This window comes from Phodopus roborovskii, unplaced genomic scaffold (assembly GCF_943737965.1).
Source record: "Phodopus roborovskii unplaced genomic scaffold, PHOROB, whole genome shotgun sequence".
Lineage (NCBI taxonomy): Eukaryota > Metazoa > Chordata > Mammalia > Rodentia > Cricetidae > Phodopus > Phodopus roborovskii.
The window spans coordinates 84,373-109,549 of NW_026126484.1; the positions used below are offsets into that span (position 1 = coordinate 84,373).

At 41.5% G+C, this 25,177-nt stretch overlaps 1 protein-coding gene and 2 non-coding genes across 3 annotated transcripts; 1 reads left to right on the top strand and 2 right to left on the bottom strand.

Moving 5' to 3' along the window:
- The first annotated feature begins 3,189 nt into the window (after positions 1–3,189).
- LOC127229531 (zinc finger protein 322) lies at positions 3,190–7,327 on the top strand. The gene has a single exon (XM_051194607.1). The coding sequence runs from the start codon at positions 3,361–3,363 to the stop codon at positions 4,558–4,560; it is 1,200 nt and encodes a 399-aa protein (XP_051050564.1). The 5' UTR covers positions 3,190–3,360; the 3' UTR covers positions 4,561–7,327.
- Positions 7,328–13,907: 6,580 nt separating this feature from the next.
- Positions 13,908–13,980, bottom strand: Trnam-cau (transfer RNA methionine (anticodon CAU)). The gene has a single exon. It is a non-coding gene; the product is annotated as a tRNA-Met (tRNA).
- Positions 13,981–20,188: 6,208 nt separating this feature from the next.
- On the bottom strand, positions 20,189–20,261 carry Trnaa-agc (transfer RNA alanine (anticodon AGC)). Its single transcript has one exon. It is a non-coding gene; the product is annotated as a tRNA-Ala (tRNA).
- Between the last annotated feature and the right edge of the window lie 4,916 nt (positions 20,262–25,177).

Sequence of the window (25,177 nt, forward strand, 5' to 3'; positions counted from 1 at the left end):
GGAGAAATCTGCACAGAGGAGCAGCAGTTAAGTCAGAAAAGACAGTGTTAACTTCCTGAGTAGCCTGTGGGGATGATGATGGCAGAAATTCCATATTATGGAGAGCAGTAAAATCCTTGGATTTTAATCTAAATATGGTAAGAAACAGTATTTTAAACCTGGGAAGTGTCATGGTCTGTTTTGAAGTTTGACAACCAGATTTTATTTTGTTTGTGTAGAAAAATTGTTTCCTAGTTTCAAATATTTTTGTTTGTTTGGTTTTTCTTGTCCACTACACATTCTTGGCAATTGTGATGCTTTGGATTGGTGGTTTAATGAGGTAATCTGATCCATTTCCCAAGCTGTGAGCAAACTCAGTTAAAGAGTTAAGGCAAGAGGATTGCAAGTTACAAAGCTATCCTGGGCAACGTAAGGAAAGTCTTTCTCAAAATGTGAAAAGGATAGTGTATGTAGCTCAGTAGTAGAGTGAAAAATTGTTACAGGCCTTGGGTTCAATCCCAGTTACCACAAGACAAAAAAAAAAAAAAAAAAAAAAAAAAAAACCCAACATAATATATTTTTGTTTGAGCACGTCTACATTATGGCTCAACAAAGATATTCCAGGCTGGTTTGAAAACTCAGTTATCTAACATGCCTCTTATTCCTTTCAGTGACTAATGGTATCTAGAACCTAGATTCTCAGTGTACAATAAGGACATTATTGCTGGGATTGCATTTCTGTGACTTGACAGATGACATTCTTAGGATAAAAAACACATTTGTATGTGTACACACATATCTGTTTTCTCTATAAAGTACAAACTGTGACCTCATTCTGATACTGCCCTTCAATTCCAGCTAATTGCAGTACAGAGTTCATTCTAATCTTATTCTTTTCTACTTATAATTTCCCTCTGTGTGTGTGTGGGAAATTGGTAGTTCATTATCCAACTCTGGTAAACACACGAGCTAGTATGTACTATGAGGAAAAGTTTGGAAGACTGTGTGTTCCTGTCATTTCAGTACTCTAGGATGGAGAGGCAAGGAGATCAGAGTTCAAGACCTGCCTCAGTGAGCCTATGTTTAAAAAAAAAAATAGTAATTGTTTTTTATTGTTATTGTCTTTAACTTGAGTTAATATAGTCTCATACAATGTCAGAGTTAATTTTTCCATTTTCCCTCTTTTTGGGTGGTCATATTATTTGTTTGAAACAAAGTATCTTTTGGTTTGTTTTGAAACCGTCTCACTTTGTAGGTTAAGCCGGTTTAGAATTTTATAGCCCAGGGGGGCCTCAAACTTAGGACAGTTATCTTGCTTCAGCCTCCAAATATTGAAATTATAGTTGTGAGCCACCATACTTAGCTGTCATTTGCTTTCTTTGTCATTTTACAGCCCTCCTCCAGCCCCACATAATTTTTTTTTATAATCTTAACATTTATAATTGTGCTTTGTTGCATATTTAGGAAGTCATAACCTGGAGCTGTCCAGATGACTGAGAGGTTAAGAATACTTGCTCTGAAATTCTAAGGACTTCCAGTACCCACGTAGCAAGCTGGGCATCCCTATAAATGTCTATAAACCCAGCTCTAGTGGGGCAGAGACAGGAGGATTTCTGGAGCTTTCTGGCTCCCATCCTAGCTGAGAAAACATGAGCCCCAGAGACCCCACTTTAAGGAAAGAGTTGCAGAGTGACACAGGAGGAATCTAACACTTTCTTCTGGATTTCATGTTTGTGTACAAATGCATGTGTACATAGACTCACATAAACAAACATACATAAGATCCTAAAAAGATCATAACCTTACCCAGAGCTGTACAGAATTTCTGCTATGCTGTATTTAGGTATAGGGATTTAGTTATGTGTTGTAATGTGCTTGATAATGAAGTGTGTATTTATGTGTATGTACACACATCCTGTAATGGTTAAATCAAACTATTTAACTATAAGCATTGTTTATGACACTTAAAATCTACTTGCTTAACATGACTAAAAAATAAAGTCAGCACTAAGGAGGCTGAGGTAGGAACATTGTAATTTCAAGACCTGATTGGGTTACATAATGAGATTCTTAATCAGAATATAAAACAAATTTAAAAGATCTGTTTGGAACTTTTTATATAACGCTGTGTTATTAACTCTAGTCAGCGTAATTTCTTTTTGCTTTTTGGCTTTTTGAGACAAGGTTTCTCTGTGTAGTTTTGGATGACCTGGAACTCACCCTGTAGACCAGGATAGACTTGAACTCACAGAGATCAGTCTGCCTCTGCCTCTGCCTCTGCCTCTGCCTCTGCCTCTGCCTCTGCCTCTGCCCTAAAGTGCTCCTAAATTTGAAATAGTTAAGAGTGTCAAACTGATGTTGTGAAAATTTCACATAATAAACTTTGTTTCATTCACATAATTAATTAGCAGTATATGAGGGCTGGTGAGATAGTTCATTGGGTAAAAGTCCTTGCCATAGAAGCCTGAAAACTTGAATGTGTCTCTAGGGCACACATAAAAGTGGAGGAAAAGAACAAGCCCTTAGAGTTGTTTTGTGACTGTAGTCACGTTCTGTGGCACGGGCATAATAACAAGTTTTTTTTTTTAATTTAAAAATACTTTATGAATTTACCTTCAGGTCCTGTGTAAAAGTTGATTATGACTGGTATTGGTGGCTCACGCCTTTAGTTCCAGTGCTTGGGAGGCAGAGGCAGGCGGATCTCTGTGGGTTTGAGACCAGCCTAGTCCACAAAGTGAGTTCTAGGACAGCCAAACCTACACAGAGAGCCCTGTCTCCCAAAAAAAAAAAAAAAAAAAAAAAAAAAAAAAAAGCAACAAAATAATCTCAAATCCAAAAACTTTTGTTCCAGGCATTTTGGATAAGGGACCCATGCAGACTATACTGTTTACTCCCCCTTCCCTCCTTTTCGCTTCCTCTTTTCTCTCTTCCCCCTGCCTCCTCTTTGCATTTTTTCAGTGTGTATGTAGGAGGTGGGTGGGTGCTATATGGTACCAGTGTGGATATTGGAGGACAGTCAGTTCTCAACTTCTATTATATAGATTGATTATAGGAATAGAACTCAGGTTTTGCAGCAAGCACCTTTATACACCAAGCCATTTCTCCAGCCCCAATAAAAAGCATCTATCAGTCTTTCCTGCAGTGATTTTGGCTTTGAGACTTCTTAGTGATAGAAATATAAGTAATATGTTTACTTTGTCTCATAGGTTTGGAGGTTCCTAGTAAGAAATCAATATATATGATGCTGCAAATTTGTAAAGGCAAACTGCTAATGAATGAAAGGCTTGAAACAGTTATGTGTGTGAAGTTACCAGTAAAATGATGATGAAAACAAGGATCAAGAAGACCAATGGGAAACCACTTAGGAAGGAACCATAGAAAATGTACACTTCAGAAGAGAGATGTAACCAGAGAACTCAAAAAAGAAAAATATACCATATACGCCCTCAGAAGGGAAAAAAGATTTATATCCGTGTACATGAGATTACTCAAATAGATAATCAAATACATCAGTGCCTTGAACGTGAACAAAACTTTTGTGAAAACTTAGCACGTATGTGTGAGAAAACATATACTGGGGAGAAACCTTATAGGTGTGATATGTGTGAGAAAACCTTCATCCAAAGTTCAGATCTTATTTCGCACCAGAGGATCCATAATTTTGAAAAACCTTATAAGTGTAGCAAATGTGAGAAGAGCTTTTGGCATCACTTAGCCCTTTCAGGACACCAGAGAACACATGCAGGTAAAAAGTTTTATACCTGTGACATCTGTAGCAAGAATTTTGGTCAGAGCTCCGATCTGCTTGTCCACCAGCGAAGCCATACAGGTGAAAAACCTTATCTGTGTAATGAGTGTGATAAATGCTTCAGTCGAAGTACAAATCTCATAAGGCACCGAAGAACTCACACAGGTGAGAAACCATTTAAATGTCTGGAATGTGAAAAAGCTTTTAGTGGGAAATCAGATCTTATTAGCCACCAAAGGACTCACACTGGTGAAAGACCCTACAAATGCAATAAATGTGAGAAAAGTTATCGACACCGTTCAGCCTTCATTGTGCATAAAAGAGTTCATACTGGGGAGAAACCATACAAGTGCGGTGCCTGTGAGAAGTGCTTTGGCCAGAAATCAGACCTTATTGTACACCAGAGGGTCCATACTGGTGAGAAACCGTATAAATGCTTGGAGTGCATGAGGAGTTTTACCAGGAGTGCCAACCTAATTAGGCACCAGGCAACTCACACTCATACTTTCAGATGCCTTGAATATGAGAAAAGTTTCAGCTGTAGTTCAGACCTTATTGTACATCAGAGAATTCACATGGAAGAAAAACCACATCAGTGGTCTATGTGTGAGAGTGGTTTCTTCCTAGGTATGGACTTTGTTGCCCAGCAGAAAATGAGGACGCAGACAGAGGAGCTACATTATAAGTACAGTGTATGTGATAAAAGCTTTCATCATAGCTCATCCCTTCTTCAACATCAGACAGTACACATTGGTGAAGAATACATCTGTAATGTCAGTGAAAAAGGTCTTGATCTCAGCTCTCATGCATCAGAAACATCACAGACGTCTTGACAAGAAGTCACATAACCTTAAAAAAACAAAAAGGTATTTACACATAACCCATTAAGAAAAAGGAAAACGTCTCCTAAGTAAATTTCAGAATTCCCTCAGATCTGAAACTTCATTGAGAACCAGAGAGAGAGAGAGAGAGAGAGAGAGTCTACAGTCTTTGGAACTTTGGAACTGTAAGAAAAACTTTATGCAGAGAGTGGCCACACAAGGAGACCGTTATTAGCCACATTTGCGAAGAACTCCACAAATGCTCTGGGTTTTGGAAAACCTTCCACACTAGAAGGTTCATAGGAAGCCTTACATGTGCAGTATGGGAACTCTCCAGCAGTGTTAAACCCTCATCGTTACAGGAGAATTCACACCAGAGAACAACTGTTTACATGCTTTGTGTCAGTACTTTGGACAGTGTGTATGCCTTATTGGATATCAGAAAATTCATCCTGGGGAGAAACCCCAGAAATTACAGGAAAAGCTTCTAGCAGAATTCTGACTTTCTTACCCATCAGAGAATCCGTACTGTATAAGTGGATATTTACCTCGAGTGTGGCAGAAACATTTGTTGGAGAGTCTTACTTGGGTTTGCATCCTTCTAAACAAAAATCAGAAGAAAATGTCTAAATGAGAAAAGCTTGTTAATTTTCATCTCTTGGGGTATATCAGGGAACTCACATCCGTGAAAACCCATAAATGCTTTGTGTCTGAGAAGCTAGAAGCGCTCATCTAATCGGGCCCCCAGGAATCATGTCTACAGAGGAGTTGCTCCAATAAGAGATCTAGTTGTGGGTGAGAATCTGTACATATACTATGTATGAAAAGAGTTGTTCTCATAGTTGAACCACATTGTAAAAAACTAAATAGAGTTGTTCGGAAGGAAAGAATGTCTTAGCGACCCAGAACCTTGTTCTGGAGGAACTGGGACAGGTCAGTGTGGATCTGAAGGGTAACTCAGGTAAAGACACTTTTCTTTTGTCTGAACCGCTTAATGATTGCTTTAGTTTCACTTCTAAAAATTCAGAAATCCAATAAAGGGGCTGTAATTTTATGTATAAGGTAAGGCATGAGTTATTGTTGGAAGAAAGGAGCACTTTGATTTTTGCTTCCCCCCTCCCTTTTTTTTTAATTCTCTTGTCTAGAATGGGAATGGTGTGTTGATAGCAGGCTATGAAATAAGAACTATGAAGCTAGGGAGTACTTAGTTTGGGTTAAAATTCTCAGTAGTAGTTTCCTCTTTATATGATCAACCTCAGCAAAAAAGCAGAATACTCAGCTCTTAGTGTTGAGATCTGTCCTCAAAATTGTCCCTAAAATACCTTTTTGCGTTATCCCTGGTCCTTGAAATTTCAAATTTAGAGGTTCATTTCTTTCCAAGTCAAAGTAACAACTGGGATGATGTTATAGTATCCAGGTTTTGGGGACTTGCTTCATCTCTTTCAGTAATAGATACTGTCTCACCTGGCTCAGAGCAGAAGGAATAGGGGAAAGCTGTAAGCCAGAGAGAGCAGAGGAGAAACACAGTGAGGTATTCTTAATAGTGGAACAGGACACTGATTTTGAGGGTCCTGACTGCAAAGCTCACGTTCTTCTTCATTCTATTATCCTGATGCTTGCAGCAAAATAAGCTTTATAATGACACATTTTTTTTTTTCCATTTATTTCAGTTCTGTCAAGGAAAGAAAAATACAGTTTAATCCCAGGGAAAGGATTGCAATCAGCACAAAACAATATAAGGTATATTCTTGGTTTGGAATGTAGGATTCTAAGTATTAGAAAAGTGGTTGGCACATTCACCTAAGGTTTAAGGATAGCATTTGTTTCCAGTATGTAGGGTAACGATTGTCTTTAACATTTTTTGGCTAGCTCATGACCCAAGCATCTAATGGTCACTTCTTGTTGCTTTTCTGTCTTTGGCTTAAAAGACTTTAATTGAAATATTTCAAGTTCCTATAGTATTTGGGATTCTGTAGAATATAATTATTTTGTTGCTAATCACAGTCCTCTGGTTTTAATGTCATTTGTTCAGTGAACCCCTGAATTAGTGTTTAGAGTCATGAAATTGATCCCGTGATACCGTACATGTGGCTATAAGCTCTCAACCTGATAGTTGTTTGATAATCATAATCTTTAAGGACAGTGAATTTAGCTCAGCATAGAATCGGGTTCCAATGTTTTTCCTTTTAAAAAACAGGTTGTATCAGTTTTAATCTGACATGGTCTAGTAATTTTTATAAATAACTTTAGTACTATGAAAGTTTGTTCACTGTGATAAACACACACAAGATAGGTATTTTTCTCCTTGGCAGTAAAAAATAAATTAGTCATTATGGCTGCTCATTAGGCAATGGAGAAAGAGACAAAGTTTAAACCATTAATAGGTTGGTGACTTACCCTTCCTTCAGTCTGTCTCACTGGTAATTGTCTATAGTCTCTAAGTAAACTAACAGTGGACCATTCCTCAAACAGAACTTTGAGGATGTAAAGCAGGCCTGAGGCCTGTTAACTATGGTGAGAAGGTGTTGGTATTACATAGCATAACCTGAGGTTGGAGAGGATCACTTGGGAGCCTGTAACCAAAGCTAGAAGGTAACTTCTGGGATGGATGGAGGTTCCCTTGAAGCAGTGCCAACCCAATTCTACCTCAGGTAAGTAGTTAGAGTAACTTTTTTAAGATTTCAGACCAAATGAGATAAATTGTATTCCATCCATGTACTCCTCTATGCTTTGTTGTTTTTGTTTACTTTTAATTCTTAAATAAATGTTCTGAAAAACATTGTCTCCTCTGTACTATGAGAAATTATCAAGTCCCCTGCATTTACATTGGGATATTGTACTTAATGATGCAATGTATAGGTGGTAGCCATAATCACTGGACAAGGGCAATTTCTTTGCCAAAATATTACAAGAAAGATCTCTGGCCAAATTGCTAGTATTCTTCTCTGAAGTCTGAGCTTAGTTTCCACAGTCTGTATAGCTCTCAGTACAACTGCCTCCTTCTAGGCTCTTAATATGATGGCCCATTAAGCTCTGCTTATAGAATTCAATTGCTTTTCTACTCCAAAATCCCAAAGTCCTGCTACATTCCTCCAAGAAAACCACATGGTCAGGTCCACAGCAATAGCCCACTGTCCTGGTTCTGTTTTAGTTACTTTTCTATTACTATGATAGCACACCATGTCTAAGCAAGGTATAATAGAAAGTTTAATTTTGTTTACAGTTTCAGAGGTGTAAGAGTCCCTGGAGGCAAGGAACAGCCGAAAGCTCTCACCTTGATCCACAACCACAAGACGGAGAGGGATAACTGGAAATCAAGTCTTTGAAACCTCCAAGCCCACTCTCAGTGACACACACCTCTTCCAATGAGATTACACTTCCTAAATCTTCCAAAACGTTCTGCCGGCTGGGGGCTATATATTCAAATAAATGGGCTTACGGGGGCCATTCTCATTCAAACCACCATAGCTGAGATAACCCAAATGTGAGTCCCCAGTATCTGAAAATCAGGCACAGTGGGGCTTTTAATCCTAGCACTGGGGAAGCAGAGAAAAGAGACTCTCTGGAGCTCACAGGCCAGCCAGTCTAGCCAAATTGGTAAGCTCCAGCTTCAATGACAGACCTTGCCTCAAAATTTAGACAGATTGAGAAAAACACACAACAGTTATTTGTGACCTCTGCATAGGAAAACATATGTCATATGTATGTATATATACACACACACACACTAAGGTGAAGTAGGAATAAGGTGGGCAGGGTGGCTTACTGTCAGTACTCAGAAGGTAGATATGGGTAGGAGGATCAGAAGTCTATCAGCCTGGGCTACGTGATGCCCTCAGCCAGCACAAAAGTCAAGATAGAAGGACTGTTGGCAGTGACTGGTGACATCAAATTGATGATTAAAACCTAACAAGAAAGTGAAGACTCTTAACATAACTATTTTTAACTTATTTTGTACTTACTCTTTCACAGTATTTCAGGACTTGATCTTAAAATTGACAAATTGAATTATTACTATTATCTGAAAATGAGAAGCCTTTTAGTGCAAAACTCTGTAAATGGACTCCTTGAATCCCACATCTTTTAAACGGGGCCTTAGTCTTACAAGTGAAGGGCATGGAAACTGCTTTTAAAGGCATAGGAGGTGGCTCGAAGACAGGAAGGCCTTAGAGGTTTCCTACTATAGCTTAATCAGAAGCTTGTTTTTTCCCCTTAAGGAAAGGGGTGCTAAGGGAATTGTATAAAATAGTTGCTTTCTCTGTGTTGATGCTACAGCCTGCATTTATTCAGCCATGTGCACCTACTCATTTATTCTTCCTAGTTAACTGTTCCACCAGGAAATAGTATCTAGTAGTCACAGCCCTCCTGGCTACTTCCATGATCTCTGTTGATTCATTTTCTTCTTTGAGGTTTTTCCTGTCTTTATAATGTGTTTAGATGGCCTTTAATTCCTGTTGAAAAAAAATTCATTCCTATAGTTTACCCTTCCCGAAAGTTCACTAGCTTAAAGTATCCGTGGTCTTCCTTCCTAAAATATATTACTGTAAATATGGCTGCTAGCTGCCTTTGAATCCAAGTACATCTCTGTTGCCTCCACCCTACCCACGCCTCATTTTCAAGTACTTAGCAACCTAGGATCATATAGATTCTTTGCATCTTAAGCCAGAGTTTCAGCTCAGACTGTCTTCAAACTCTTGTCTAGGATGGCCAATGAACTTCTTTAACTATTTCTTTTAGATTTTTAAAATTTTTGTGTTAAGTGTTTTACCTGCATATTGTGTGTGTGTGTACATTATGTGGATGTCTGGTGCCCGAGGAGTTCAAAAGAGGGTATTGGATACTCTGGAGCTAGGATTAAGGATAGTTGTGAACTACCATGTTGGTGCTGGGAACCAAACTTGGATCCCCTGCAAGAGCAACAAAAGTTCTTAACCATTAGCTCTGACCATGAACTTCTAATCCCTTTGCCTCTGCCTCCTCAGCGCTTGCCACCACACTCCATTTATGGTATGCTGAGTCCCAACCCTGGGTTTTGTGCATGCTAAGCAAGCGCTCTACCAAGTAAGTTATATTCCAGCCCCACTGACTTTTTCTTAACTCCTCTGTTAGCCCCTCCCCATCTCAAAGGTTTATGCTCTCATGCTCCATTCTCATTTTTATCCAGAATCACTGAAGCCCAGAAGCAAACTCAGAGGTGTACATACATGTATCTGCACTCTCTCTCTTTTCCCCCTTTATCCTCTCCTCTCTTCCCTCTCCCCTCTCTCCTCCCCTCCCCTTTCCAGATTCTGTTCCACAATGAGCTTTGCAGGGGCTGGAGTTGGGTGTACATGTTCTCTTTAGAGATGAGCATTTTAAGGTCTATTATTCTCTGCACCTTGACCAGTTGTCACTATGTCAACCACCATCTGTTGCAAAATAGAGGCTTCTCAGAGGAGGGCTGAGAGGTGCATCAGTGTATAAGTCCTTAGGAGTCAATTTCATACTTTATCAGTTTAGCAATATAATAGTAGTAGGTTCTTCTCTTGGGCCTATGACCTGTCTAGCCATAGGTTCTTTGCCCAGTGATGGTGCAGGTATGGGTTTCATCCTGTGGAGCTGGATTTAAAGCCACTCAGATTGGATACTTATTTCCATGGTATTCATCCCACCACTGCACCAGTAGACATGTCTTGTCAAGCCAGGCATTATTGTGGCTTGCATGGTTCAAATAGCTGGGTGTTAATAATGATCATCTTTCTCATCTAGTACATTTTTCTCTTCTGGTACTATGAAAGCTAGAGATGAAGTTTCTAGGTCTGTATCAGCTTGAACTTGTCATTTTATGAATCAAGTGGTATTTTCAACAGTAGGATCCTATTGTCAAATTCTAGAGGGTAGCCAAGAGCACTGGCAGCAACTTGTACTGTTAGTGGTCAGTGGGAGTCATCAATTCTTCCATGGGCTTTTTTTAGACTCTGGTTTGTCCATGCATAATAATAAAACAGAGTCACCCTTTAATGGCCCCATTTTTGTTTTCGTGAGTGCATCCTTTGTGCTGAGCCTTTTGAATACCTCTCTTCTAGTTCTACGTGGAAATGCATAGCAAATTGTAAGTTGGATTTGCTCTGGTGTGCTATAGAATATTAGACTTTATTCCACCTATAACTTTCATCTTGTTCCATGATGTATGTGTGGTAGGGGCCTCTAAGAGCCAGGGGAAAGAAAACAGAAAACATCAACACAGACTGAGCAGTGACCTTGAATTGTGTGAATTACACCAAATCCTCCTTGCAGCCATCTCTTTACTTAGAAAATCTCCCTAGAAGTCTTGGGGGTGAGGGGGGGGGGAAATAAAGAAACCACCATATGGTTTAGTTTCTGCCAGAATACTTATGTGGCCTTGCTATACTTCTCTAGTAGCACTTTCTTCCTCAAAATATAAGTCATTATCAGAATCTCACTCTATGGGTTTGAACTCACCAATAAAATTATATATTACCATGTATGGGAGATGAAGAAAAACCCTGAATGTGGTGGCACATGCCTTTAATCTGAGCAGAGACACACAGATATTTTGAGTTCCAGGACAGCCAGGGCTACACAGGGCTCGTCTTGAAACAAGAAAGAAAGAAAGAAAGAAAGAAAGGAAGGAAGGAAGGAAGGAAGGAAGGAAGGAAGGAAGGAAGGAAGGAAGGAAGGAAGCAAAATCCCAATAAAAGGCTCTGCTTTACTAGGTTGGGTCCTCTATAAGAGCAGTGTGAGCGATTTCTTCCACCCCCGCCCCAATCTGATCATTTTACTTTTGGTTAGGAAGCTAGCCTTCAATGGCTCCTTGCTTATTTTAAAGGAGGAGTTTGGTTTGTTTGATTTGCTGCTGAGTGCTCTGATTTCCTTATATGCTGAGGATAGTGATCAAATGAATACTTTGCCAATGATTTTTTTTCCCCATTCTGCAGACTGTCTCTTCAACCAAAGATTTCCTTCCTCATGAAGACGACTTAGTTTAACATAATACCATTTGTCTAGTTTTGCTTTTTTACCTCTGCTTGTGGGGTCATATAAGATTGCCTGTTCCTCTATCTTGAAATGTTTCCAGTGTTTTTTGTTTTGTTTTGTTTTTCCTAATACTTTCATAGTTTCAGGTCTTCCATTTAAGTTAATTTAACTCTTAGAATTCTTGTGGCTTTCTGTACCTGGTGACAGATAGGATCTCATTTCATACATCTGCCTGTCAACATCCATTTGGAAATGATTATCCCTAAATGGAGCAACTTTAAGTCTGTTTTAAAAGTTTTCCTGTTGGTTCCCTCTTTTTTCTTTTAACTTTTCCATGTGGTTTCCATATTAATCTCTGCCTTCCCCCTCCCTGCTCCCCAATACCATAGGAAAGGATATGAGGCCCAACTACTTGGTGCCTCACCAGCTCCAGGCTCCTCTGAAAGCTTTGCTAGATACCTTCTTCTTTAAAGTTGTGTGCGCACGTGCGCGTGTGCGCACACAAGTATGCCACAGTGCATATGTGGAAATCAGAAGGCAATTGCAGGAGTGTGCTCTCTCTTTCCACCTTATGGGACCTTGAACTCAAACTCAGGTTGTTAACATTGGCATCGAGTGCCTTTATTGCTGCGCCATCTCACTGACCCATTTGCTGAATTTATTCTTAGTTCACATTTTCCCTCCCAGAAGCAACAACTTATTTTATTTTTTTGTTGCTAGGACATATATCTTCAAAGTCAGTGGGTTAAACAATGTAGTAATAGGATGATGATGATTTTGCAGATTGAGTCTAGTCCAAGTCTCTCTGGGTTATAACTGGAGTATTGTTGCCTGTATGTATTCCATCAGGAGAATCCCATTTCTTCTCTTCTCATCTCCTAGGTTTCATCTCCCTTCAGTATAGCCCTCTTCCACCATTTTCAAACCTAGCACTGAAGGACCAGCTTCTTCTCTCATACATCTCTAAATCTCCTGTGGTTGAATTACTTTGGATAACATCAGGGAGAGGGTCACCATTTTTGACTCCTGTGATTATATTGGGCTGACCAGGGTAATGCCAGACAATCTCTCTGTGGTGATCAGAGTGACAAATGTTAGGCTCAGCTGCTTTAAAGACTTGGGTCACAGTTGGTGGAGCTGTCTGCAGAATTGGTACAGCTTTGCTAAAGTGCCCCAGGTCATCATGGAGACTCCAGCTTACCTCCAGTTCTCTCTGCTTGGTGCTTGCAGTTGATGTGACTTCTTGGCTTCCTGTTACAGCCAAGCCTGTGGCTTGCTTACCAGCCTCCCACCATTTTGGCCTCTTAGGACCCTAAGCTAAATTAAACTCTTCCCCATTCTGTGACCTTAACACATCTACAGAGCCATGTTTCCATGCAAGGCAACTCCTCACTGGTTCCAAGAATGCAGACATGAGGATATGTGTAAAGTGGGAAATTATGTTGTTTTTTTGTTTGTTTGTTTTGTTTTGTTTTTGGTTTTTGTTTTCCATTTTCTTCTTCCTACATGGATGTCTTGTTAGAATTTGAAAAACTGTGTTCCCAAGAAATTCCAGGAGGGTCAGGTAACATTAATGGAAGCATTACAGTGCATCCTGAAAAGTATTAAAGTATGTGTACAATTTCAGTTCAGGTGGCATCTGGAAGACAGGAATTGCAATTATTTAAAGGATAGATAATTAACAGAACACCTTTTGTCTGCTTTGTTGGAGCTATTTGAAGACTTTTTTTTTCTTTTTTTTTCTTTCTTTCTTTTCTTTTTTTTTTTTTTTTTTGGATGGACTAAGAGCAGGATGGTTACTAGCTCAGTGGCACCATACCTGGTTGCTACCTTGTCCCCATCCCCTCCTCCATCCCCACCCCCATGAGACACAGGTGTTTTTTATCCTTTATCATTTTTTGGCCATCAACATATATATATATATCATATTATCCTGATGTCTTCGTGGAAACATGGGTGGTCGTTTTGTTTCCTCTCAGAAATTTGAAGAATTCTGAGGCTACAGTTGAAATTGATAGATGTGCAATGCGAGGCAATGAACGCCTCATTAAGACAGTGCGTTTCTCCGGATCAGACTTCTCACACTACTGCTACGGGGCCCGCTGCATGTCAGGACCTCCTTAGGACAACAAGAGGTTTTTAGTTCTCCTAGATCCACCTGGCCCAGATCCATAAGGCTCATCATGTTCTAACAACCTGGTTTAGCCTATTCCCAGTTTGTTCCAGTACAAATACCAATCCAGCTATCCACATAGGTGACTTCTGGTCGTTAGGTAAGTACACCAGAGAAGGAAGTTCGGTGTGCGGTACTGTGTCTCTGTCATCCATGGCTCTGAGTTAAAGTTCACAGTCGCCCAGGTTGATGCGAAATCAGCAAAAACTGCCCTCTCTGAGGCTCGAACTCAGGACCTTCAGATTATGAGACTGACGCGCTGCCTACTGCGCTAAGAGGGCCTTAGAAATTGCCTTTGATTTATACATTATAGGAAGCATTCATTCTTTTCTATTTGGCCTCTGTTCTCACCAACCCTCGAATCCCTGCATTTCTAGGTGTTTTGTTTTAAGGATATTTTCATGAGAACCCACACGGAGTCTCTTAGCCCTGGATTCTTGAAGAGCCGCACAAACCCTGAAACCATGATGTAAGGCTGAACAAGGAGTTCCTAGTCTCTTCTACTACTTGACATCTTGTTACTTCATTGTTCTCAATCTTTTTCCCCTCTCCGTGTCAACCCTGCCCAGCTGTAACAGTGCCTATCACTGAATAGTTAAAAGTATAAAGAGCTCACACCAATTCTGGAGGACATGTGTGCAGGACAGTTCCTGCAAACTTTCAGGTCTAACCATTTTGTCTTGGATAATCTCAAAATGTTACACAATGACTTTGGTGTAGGGTCTCTGTTTTGTTTCTCCTTTCCCACCTCTGTGACCCTCACGTCTACTAATGGTCTTTATTGACATTTTTCACTCAACCTATTTTTTCCCATAAGCCTGTTTATCGTTATCCTAATCTTACTGATAAAGTTGATGCTCAGTAGAACTAATCACAGACAGGTTATCGACAAAACCAGAAAATAAACAAATCAGGGCTCTACTTTAAATTTTTTTTTTCCTTTGAAAATTTCATACAGGTTTTCCTAGTTAGGGTTGTCTTTATTGTGATGAAACACCAAGGCCAAAGCAACTTTGGAGGAAAGTGTTTATTTGGTTTATGCTTTTACATCACTGTTTATCACCAAAGGCTATCAGGACAGGAACTCATGCAGAACAGAAACCTGGAGGCAGGAGTTGATGCAGAGGCCATGGGGGAGTGCTGCTTACTGGCTTTAATGCCCATGGCTTGTTTAGCTTGCTTTCTAATAGAACCCATGACCACCTACCTGCCCAGGGATAACCCCCACCCACAATGGGCTGAGCCCTCCCCGATCAATCACTAATTTTAAAATGCTCTACAGGCTTGCCTATAGCATGGAGACATTTTCTGAATGAGGTTCCTTCCTCTGCAACGACTCTAGCTTGTGTCAAATTGACATCTCCAGTCAGCTTAAGGTATACAATGTATCTTTATCATATTCCCTGCCCACTCTCTCTTTCCTACTTTCCCTGCCACTGCAATACATCTCACTCCCAATTCCATGAGTTCATGAGGGTGACACTTAATAGTTGTCATTTTTCAGAAGAAAAACTTCTGTTCATGTGTCAACATAGATCAGAAAGACCTCCCAGAGCAAAGAAAAACAAACTACATGGCAGATGGATACTGCTGGACCTAGAGGCAAGTTGCTGCTCCCTTTCCTGTCTCCACTTACCTTTTTATTTACTACGCCTCATACTCTGCCTAGAACTCCTCACAGCCTTTCTCAACAGCCAAGTGCCAAGGAAGTAGAGGAGGGCAGAGCTCAGTGACTCCCAAAGCTGTTTCTCACCCAAGCAGGATATTTGGTTTAACACTGAAACAGTCATTTTTTTTTTTCCTCTGAGCATAGATGACATCAGAGTAGGGACTTTATTAAGATTTGTGGAATAACAAGGTCAGTCTGGTCTACATAGTGAGCTCCAGGATAGCCAAGATGACAGAGAGTCCCAATCTCAAGCAAACCAAACCAAAAAAGATTTGTGGGGTGAAGAAATGCTAGCCAGGTAATTTAGAAACAATGGAAGGGAATGCAGTTTTAGGAGAAAAAAGGGGGGGGGGAGAGGCAGGGTCTGATATACTGTTATCTAGGAAAGAAATGTCACTAGGGAAGAGTGGGAGGACATTGACCTCAGAGTGACTGATGGTAACAGACAGGAACAAGTACCTTCCATGGAACTGTAAGTGCCTGGGGAGGAGGAATGAGTCTATTTGCTAAATGTGGGGAAAGAATTATTGTATAGACTCACTGAAATAATAGAATGTGTCTTCTGTTATGAGTCACATCCCTCAGTTGAGAAGAGTCAAGTCAATTGCATGAGATAGGATGGGGAAAGACCCAGGTGCTAAGGGCAGGGCCAGGGGCCTGCAGGAGCTCCTGAAGCAAGTCAGCCCTCATGAACATCTAAGACCCTCTGCAGCACACTGGCTGCACTATGAATAAGTGCCCTAAGTCACACGGCTTGTGATTACATCAGAATCTCATGCAGTTTCTTAGAACAGGGAACAATGTGAAACTGCATTGTAGAGGTGCTTACCAGTATATATTTCCAGCACCCAGTCAGGCAATCAAATATCCCCTTAGGCCTCCTTATGCATTTGCACTCACATGTACAAAGATACACATAAAATTTATAAAATGTTAAAAGAATAAAATAACATGTACACATATTAAATTATATTGTTTATATACATATATTGGGCATAAATGTATATATCCAAAAAAAGCAAAAGTTGAATGCATGATATATTATCTAAAAGATGATGAGAATAGTCAAAACGGCATTTACATACTCAGGTTTAGAATTACTTAAGTTTCAGTAAAAAATTAGTGGTTTTGTGGGAAAGCCAGACTTCAGACTGTGAATACAAGGTGGAAAATGGCTTAGGAATCAAGTCAAGAGGTCCCATTAACTAACGGTGCATGTGACAATGTTTAGTTTTATACACTTTCACAAGCAGTAGACAGAGAGCCTGGGAACAGTCATGAAATTGCCCGAGAGTGATGGATTCGAGTTGTTAAAGCTCACTCTGAGAAAGACCCAGTGCTACACTGGGATCAGGACACCCGGTGTAGACACCGGCCAGCTAATAAAGACTTTCAATGAACTTAAGCCCGTGTGTGGGGGTAGTAGTCTTCTCTGCTGAGTGCCCACAACAAGGACTAGGGAGGAGGAAGCACATGAACTGGATATGGCTGGCATTCACCCTTCTCCCCATTCTAGAGCACTGACTGCTCTGTGCTTTAACGAAACACTCCACAAGGCTTTGGCTTTAAACACGATGTATTAACTGTGGTACTGCAGATGAAATCCAGAGAATAACATATGCCAGGTCAGCTGCCCTGGGTGGTCACTCCATCTTTATCTGGTATGCCTGGCTTCTCTGTTTGGAGCATTGAGATTTTGGCTAATCCTCTTTTCAGATTTAAATCACCATATGGAGCCGGTTCCTTTTCATTCAGAAATAACTCGACCAAAGAAGCCAGTTGCCTTATTCTCTCACACTGCTCACTATCGAAATGCTTGTTACAAACAGGTCAGCGGCACCAGCCTCGTTCGGGGCTTTTCCCACACCCGGGAATTTACTACAAGGCTCCACTGTCTGCTGTCTGGACCTCTGAAGTCCGAACCTGAGGTTTCCACAGTCTCCCCGAAGGAGAATCCCAGACAGGAATCGGAAGTTCCATTTTAGGGTGCGATTTAACAAGCAGTTTAGCAGTACCGAGACAACGCAACGGAAATGTAGTACTCATATTTTGGAATGTTAACTTCCTGTGCAGGTAGTCAGACAGAACGGATTTGTGCTGTCTAACACATGCCAGTGGGACCAGAATATCTATTTATGACATCGCGAACAGGGAGGGACAGGTGTCAACTCTTCTCCCTTCTCCCAAAGAAATTAACTGTCCCGCTAAAATGTCCTAACCAAGCTCGCTGTGTTCAAGAGCCCCACCTCCGCAGAATCTCAGTAGTTTTTGAGAAACTGGAAGAAGAGGACCCGAGAGGCAATGCAGGGGCTTTCGGGGTGAAGCTATCATGGGTTACATAACCAGAGAAAGTTTGTAAGGTCCTTGTCGGCTGCGGCACGCGCAGGTTTCCTAACGGTGGACTTACTGGATCAACAGCGGGGACGGCGTTGAAATGAAGACCCCGCACACAGGGCCCTGGGACCCGCGGTAAAGCCGTTTGAGTTTAGAGTGGTGCAGTGGCTTGTGACGTTCTCGGAGCTGTGCGTCACGCGTCGCGCTCTTTCGAAGCCGCCTGTGTTTGTGTCTCCTTCTGTGGTTGTTGCCTTAGCAAGGCTACCAGATGGGGAACCGGAGCTCTGCGGGTCGGTCCCTCGTGAACAGGGTCAACAGACTCCTTGCACCAGAGGGGGTGGAAGAACAAACGACTGGGAAGGTGGAGGCTGATGCCCTGCATTGGCGTCCTCGATTAGAGGCTCCGAGGTCGCGGGCGACTTCGTTGTCACAGATATTTCGTGTCACGGAAGCTCGTGGTTGCGGCGACCAGGGGCTGTCTCAGATGTCAGGATGAGCACCGTCGCAGCCTCCGGATCAGAGGACCCCAGGGCATCAGTTCCTACAGGGGTCAGCGCCGGCTGCATCCAGGACTGAGAGAGTCGCCTCGTGTTTGTTCCATGTGTCGCCGAGGATCTGCAGACTCTCAGACTGAAACGGCCAGGGTCAATGTTTTTTGGGCCACCTGAAAATCCTCATTTCAGAATCTCAAGTTTTCCACTCCTCCGAGACTTCCTTAAAGGAGGACGCAATGAGCCCAGGAGCCCTTCCCCGATTCCAGTCGCCGAGGACAGGACAGCCGGCTCTGGCCTCTTCGTGCCCCCGCTGAGACAGCTATGAACGGCCAGGAAGAGCAGGCGCCCCCCCCCCCCCTCCCAAACTCCTGGAGCAGTGCCGACGGTAAATCCAAGTTTGAGCTGAGCAGAGTTTGGCCTCACAGAGACCTAAGACAAACGAGACTACTCCGTCCTATGAGGAGCTGGGGCGCGCTGGTCCTGGACTCACTCATCACACAGGACTCTCAGGTCCCCGACAGTGGCCAGAGGGCAAAGCCCGGCCGGCCGCGAACTAACGGATCTTCTGGGCACGAACTACCCGGCCCTGGAGCGCAGGCTTCTGCAAGACTTGGGCGATGCGCTAGCGGCTTAGCAGAGACCCGTGACCCGGCAGAGGAACCCCTCCTCCCCCCCTCCCCCCCGACAGCATTATACAAATGTAAAACCGAGAAGGCTATCAAATTGTCACTTGGAGGCAACAGGCAGAACAGCGCAGGAGGCGAACTCTGTGAGAATAGAGGGAGCCTGGCAGTCTGGATGGCCACTGAGCGAGTGGACTGGGCTGTCCAGGGCCAGTCTGTCCCGGCAGGAATCATTGCGTCGTCGCATTACTTGCCCTCGTACAGAATTGTCTTCTGTTCAGAGAAACTTTCAACTTAGAGCAACGCGAGTTTTTGTTTGTTTGTTTGTTTGTTTGTTTTTTACGTTTCCTGCTTAAAATGTACAATAAAAAAGGGGGGCTAAACACAAAGCAAGCAAACAAACAAACAACAACAACAAAAACAATAATAAACCGCCTCAATTGGCAGTTGTTTTCTTTCCTAACTGTAGAGGTCGTCTGTAGAATACTACTTAGCTGGGAGGTTAGTTCAGTTGGTTAGACTGTGGTGTTAATAACACCAATATCCTGTGTTTTATCTTCCTGCGGTCCAAGTAAAGCTTCAGTTTTAGAAGAAAGTCTGCAATTGAGATCTCCCGGAAGCTAATTAAACAACCACCTTAAAGAGCACTCAGCTCAACCTGCTCTCTAGTCTTCCCTTCTGCAGCTGGAGGGAGGGCGACTTGCATTCTCAGCAAGCATATGGGGCTTGTCTATGGTGCGAGAAAACTGGGTCGGCAAGCAGTGGAATGTGATGTTTACATTCTTTTCATTGTTCAACCTTAGACTATTGTGAGGGTCAAGGCTGTTTTCAGAAAACTTTAACAAACACACACCTTGGAAATCTATTGACAATTGCTAATCCGTAGAAAGGAAGCGGGAACCTTCACGTCCGTTGGCCGGTTAGCTCAGCTGGTTAGATCGTGGTGCTAATAACGCCAAGGTCGCGGGCTCTATCCCCATATGGGCCAGGCTAAGTGTTTCTTTTATTCAACAAGCCCAAAGAGAAAGTGATACAGAGAAGAAACATTTAATCATAACACTTTCAAAGGACAGCATCCTTTTTGACCCATGTCCTCTAGCTGTGTATTATTTCTGTGGTTTTAAGTGTCCTGGGAGCACAAATGGAAGGAGTCGACTTCTAGAAGAATCCAATCTGGAAGCAGATGGAGACAACAGGAAACCCGAGTCTTTCTCCACCTCACAATTACTACAGCATGCTTTCTCTTTCACCATTTGACTTCCTGGGTGACCATAAGTGTGGGTTATCCGTGTCTGTAAGGAGACATGATATTCCCATGTTTTGATCTTCACTGTAGATGCCGAGTGGCTGTCAATGGCAACATAAAACTTGGAGGATGTGGGCATCGATCCCACTACCTCTCGCATGCTAAGCGAGCGCTCTACCATTTGAGCTAATCCCCCGATACTTGTCTTTCCTTGTACATCTTTGTGTGCCCACTGGACCAATTTGAGTTCACAAAAGTACCTGCCATATTGGGTCCTGGAAAGGACGACAGACAAGGTCAAAACCCTCCAATCTGAGATTTTTTTATGTGCTAACTCCTGAGAAGTTTATGGAGTGAGTTGTGAATCTTAACATAGAAAAAGAAAGTAAGAAGAAAAAATCTTATTTCCGCCCGGTTTCGAAATGAGGACCTCTTTAATGAAAGGCGAGCATGACAGCCACTACAGTACAGAAAATCACAAGGGGTATAAATTACAGTTTCTTAATTTCTAGAAAGAATTTTCCTTCCGTGGATGTGAAGGGGTGAGCATCTCAGAAGACGGAGATCCGTTTCTGTGAACAAGCAAATGTCTCAGAATTCCTTCATTCCACTACTGTGGCCACTAGAGGGATGGCTCTGTGGGTCTATTTTCAATTTCTAAAGGGATTGTCATGCTGGAGAGATTCTCAGCACCCGTGTGGCACCTCATTGGCATTTTAAACTCCAATATTCGGGCATCTGCCGCTCTCTTTTGCCTACATGGGGCACTGCATCCAAATACTCATACACACATAAATTATACTCTTTCCTTGGATGCTCACAGCCTTCCCTTCGTGTCAGCCAATGACACAGAGAAACCTCTTTTTCCCAGGGACCCTCAGTGGTATCGCTGGGCTGAAATACAGGAGCCCTTACTTCCTACTCCACCCTGGGGATTATGCCTCTAGGTGGGGATCCACAGGCTCCTTAGCTCTTTTCCACTGCCCCTCTAAGTCTTTCCTCATAGCCCATCTCCCTTCCTTTGTGTCACCTACCCACCTCTAGAAGCCTTCTCTACCCACAGCTATCACACTTGCCTAGGACCCAGAGCGGGCAACAGCAAACAAGAACAGAATATCCATCCAACAGGGACCAGATCAGATATCTACCCCAAGAAGCATCTCAACTATCATATCTCCATTGCCTACATGGACAGGTAAGACAACATGTCTCCTCGAGAAGCCAGTAACCCTTACTGGAACTGGCTTTAGAAATGCAATAAAGCTGAAACATTGTGGATGGCATGGTGATTGGTAACCAATGCTGCTTGACAAAGTTCCAGCATTTAGACATTGCAGACCACACTTCTCCAGTAAGAGTTTTTGCCTTAATTTCAACGATTCTCATTCTATATTATTTGAGTTCCTTAGGCCTCTTCCTTTAGAAATTATGTGGGGCTGTGGTGAAAGATGAAAATGTATACAATGACAGCCTCCCACCACTATGGAACAATATGAGTTACAGGAATCAAAAGTTGTGTCCCCCTCATTACACCAAGAACAGTAAAGGGAGAGCTTTACTAATTGGCATTCCTGACCCCAACCATGAGTTGTACAATCCAGCTCCAGAGCCTGGAGGAGCTCCTAAGGCCATTAAGGGCAAGAGTTCAGTTAATAAGTATAGAACTCAGAACGGTAAAGTTTAATGGAAAAAGGGTAAGACACCATGACCTACCCTTTGGGGAGTGTATGAGGGAATCAGGTCCATATAAGACCAAGACAAGAAGGAATGAAATAAGGCATAGCTGAGTGCTTACACTGCATGATGTCTCAAGATGGACAAAAATTGTTCCTAAGTGTAGTAGAGTGTCTGGTGCCCAGAGGATGTCCTTCTTCCAAAGTCATGCATTTGGATAAGGACTACCATTCGCTCAGGGCTTGAGGAAAGTTACTTCTTGCTAAAAGCAGTCATTCTATTTATCTCTGGCAGGAGGAACTTGTGGCCATTCCATAAAAGTATGAAGGTTCCTGGTACAGGTAGAGAACAAGCATTTGGAAACTTGCTGTATTGCTTTTGTCTCAGGAGAAAGGCTGTAATAAAGTTAATGGTGGGCTTTCATCCCTGAATCTGTGAGTCTGCTTTCCATCATGCCTATAGTCAAACTATTGTGCAGTTATAGAGTAGAAAAGGTGTAGCTTTTTTTCTTTTAATAAAGTAGCATCCATCCTGACTCACCCTCAGGTCTGTCAGTCCGCTCCTTCCCTTTGCCAACTCCACAATCCCTCTTTGCAACTGTGTCAGCCAGCTGGCATGTGGCACAGTACCTGAATAGGGAAGTGAGAATTAAGAAGAAAAATAAAAGAGAGAGAGAGACAGAAGACATTGGCTACATTCAAGAGTCCTCTCAGTAAATACTGCAGGAGCCCTGAATTCATTTCTCATAGCTCTTTTATATCCAAAGCAAAGTGGCCGGGGAGGAGGGAAGAGCAAAAGACTTCCTTATCATAGTTCAAGGAACAAGCAAGGTTAATCACCTCTTTAATTCTCAAAACACCTATTAATACAGGCTTTGGCCAAACATCCTGTTATTTGGCCTTTAGGAGCAAGAATAACTCTCCGACTTCTAATCAAGATGGAATGGCGTCCCTGTGGGCTGAACGCCTCTGGAGTTCCTGAGGCTGGGCTGTGTCAATAAGATAAGGACTTAAAAATAACAATCATGAATATGTTCAAGGATCTTTAAAAAGGGTATAAAATGCCTTCTTAAAACAATGTAAACACAAAAAGTTGAATCAACAAAAACTTTTAAGACCTGAACATAGAAATAGAATTATAAAGAAAACCCAAACTTCTGGAGAGCTGACTCAGTAGGAACGAGTACAGACTGCTCTTCCAGAGGACCCAGGTTCAGTTCTTAGCACCCACATGGCAGCTCACAAGTACCTGTAACTCTGTTCCAAAGCATCCAGCATCCTCACACATACATACATGAAAGAAAAACACCAGTGCTCATGAAAACATTAATTAATCAAAAATAAAGAAAACCCAAAACGGAACTAAAACTGGAGCTAAACTTAGAGTGTCAAATATAAACCATGAACTAATCCTCATGACCAGATTATGAGACACTGAAGAATTTGAGGCCAAGATAGGATAAATAAACAGCTCAGTCAAATAAAATGTCAAACTTAGTAAAAATACAAAAACAACACCAATCACAAAACCTCCAAAAAATCTGATCAAGGCAGAAAAAATATTTTTATTTATTTATTTTTATACAGGGTTTCTCTCTGTAGCTGTGGCTGTTCTGAAACTCTCTGTGTAGACCAGGCTGGTCTCAGACTCACAGAGATCCATCTGCCTTTGCCTCACCTCCCACCCCACTACTGTAATTACAAGCTATGTGCCACTCAGGCTAAGACTTTTTTACCACAAAGAAGAAGTGAACGTACTCAATCTAAAGAGAGGTGCCTGTCCAAATACAAGAAACATACAGGACAACAAATAGACAGGAGCAGAAAAAAAGTTCCCCATAACAAATAATAATCAAAATCCTGAATATACAGAAGAAACAATATTAGAAGTTGCAAGGGAAAAAGAGCAATCTTATAAAAGTCATATCTTTACAAGCATTATAAAGGCATTTTAAAGTCTTAAAAATTATTGTAAAGGCATGCATATTAGAATAATCTGACTTCTCAGTGGACACTCTGAAAGCCAGTATGTCCTGGACAGAAGTTCCACAATTCAGAGAGACTATAGATAACATCCCAGACTACTATATCCAGCAAAACTACCAATCACAATCTGCAGAAAAAGAAACACATTCTAGGACAAAACCAAATTTAAGAAATCCCTATCTACTAATCCAGTTCTACACAAAACATTATAAGAAAAACTTCAGTCTGAGGAGATTAACCACATCAAAATAGACACTAGTAAAAAATAATCCCAGAACAGTTCATCAAAGAGGGTGGGGTGGGAAACTCACATCCTAACAAAAGACCAGAAATCAATAAACATTGCTCATTGATAACAGACTGACAGGTTAGATTAGAAAACAGAATCCATCTTTCTGATGAAAGCCAGAAACAAACTTCACCATCAAGGATACATACATATCACCTCAGGATAAAAGAATGGAAAAAGGAATTCCAAGTACATGAACCCAAGAAGCAAGCAGGTGTACTTTAATATCAGACAAAATAGACTTCTGACCAAAGCTATCAAGAGATAGGGAAGATACTACTACATACTCTTTAAAGGAAAAACCCACCAAGAAGATACTGCAGTTGTAAACTGTTATGCACCAAACACAAGGATACTCAAGGTCATAAAAAATATTACCATAGGTAAAACCACATATTTGTCCTCACACAGTGGTAGTGGGTGACCACCATTCCCCGCTTTCCTCAATAAGTATGTCATCCAGACAGAAGCCATAGAAATGCTGAAGTTAAATAACATCATCAGTCAAATGGACCTGGCAGACATCTACAGAACATGCCAGCTGAACACTAAAGAACACACTTTTTTTCAGCAACTCATGGGACTTGCTCCAAAATTAGCCACATACTAGGACACAAAGCAAGTCCCCCCAGATATAAGAAAACTGAAAAATGTCTCTGCCACCTACCTGATCATCATGGATTAAAGCTGGATGTCAACAGCAGCAGAAAGTAATTAAACTGATGGATACTGAATAACTTGCTACTGAATGAAAAATGGAGAAAATAAATTAAATTATTTAAAAATTGAATGAAAATAAAAGCACCACACACCCACACCTGTTGGACACAAGGAAGGCATTTCTAAGAGGCAACTTCATAGCACTAAATGACTACATCAAAAGACCGGAGAGATCTCATAATAGTAACTCAGTGACACAGTGTTGCATTGGAAGCTCTAGACAATGACAAGAAGGAATAGCACCCCAGCAAGGTAGATGGCAAGAAGTAATGAAACTCCAGGGTGAAATCAGTGAAATAGAAACAAACACATAAAACACAATTCAAAGAATTAATGAAATTAGTTCTTTGAGAAAATCAATATGACTGACAAACTTTTAGCCAAATTAGATAATATGCAAGGAGAAGATCTGTATTAACAAAAGTAGAGATGAAAAGGGACAAT

Coding starts and splice junctions, on each gene's coding strand:
- LOC127229531 (XM_051194607.1), top strand. CDS start 3,361: ATGTACACTTCAGAAGAGAGATGTAACCAGAGAACTCAAAAAAGAAAA.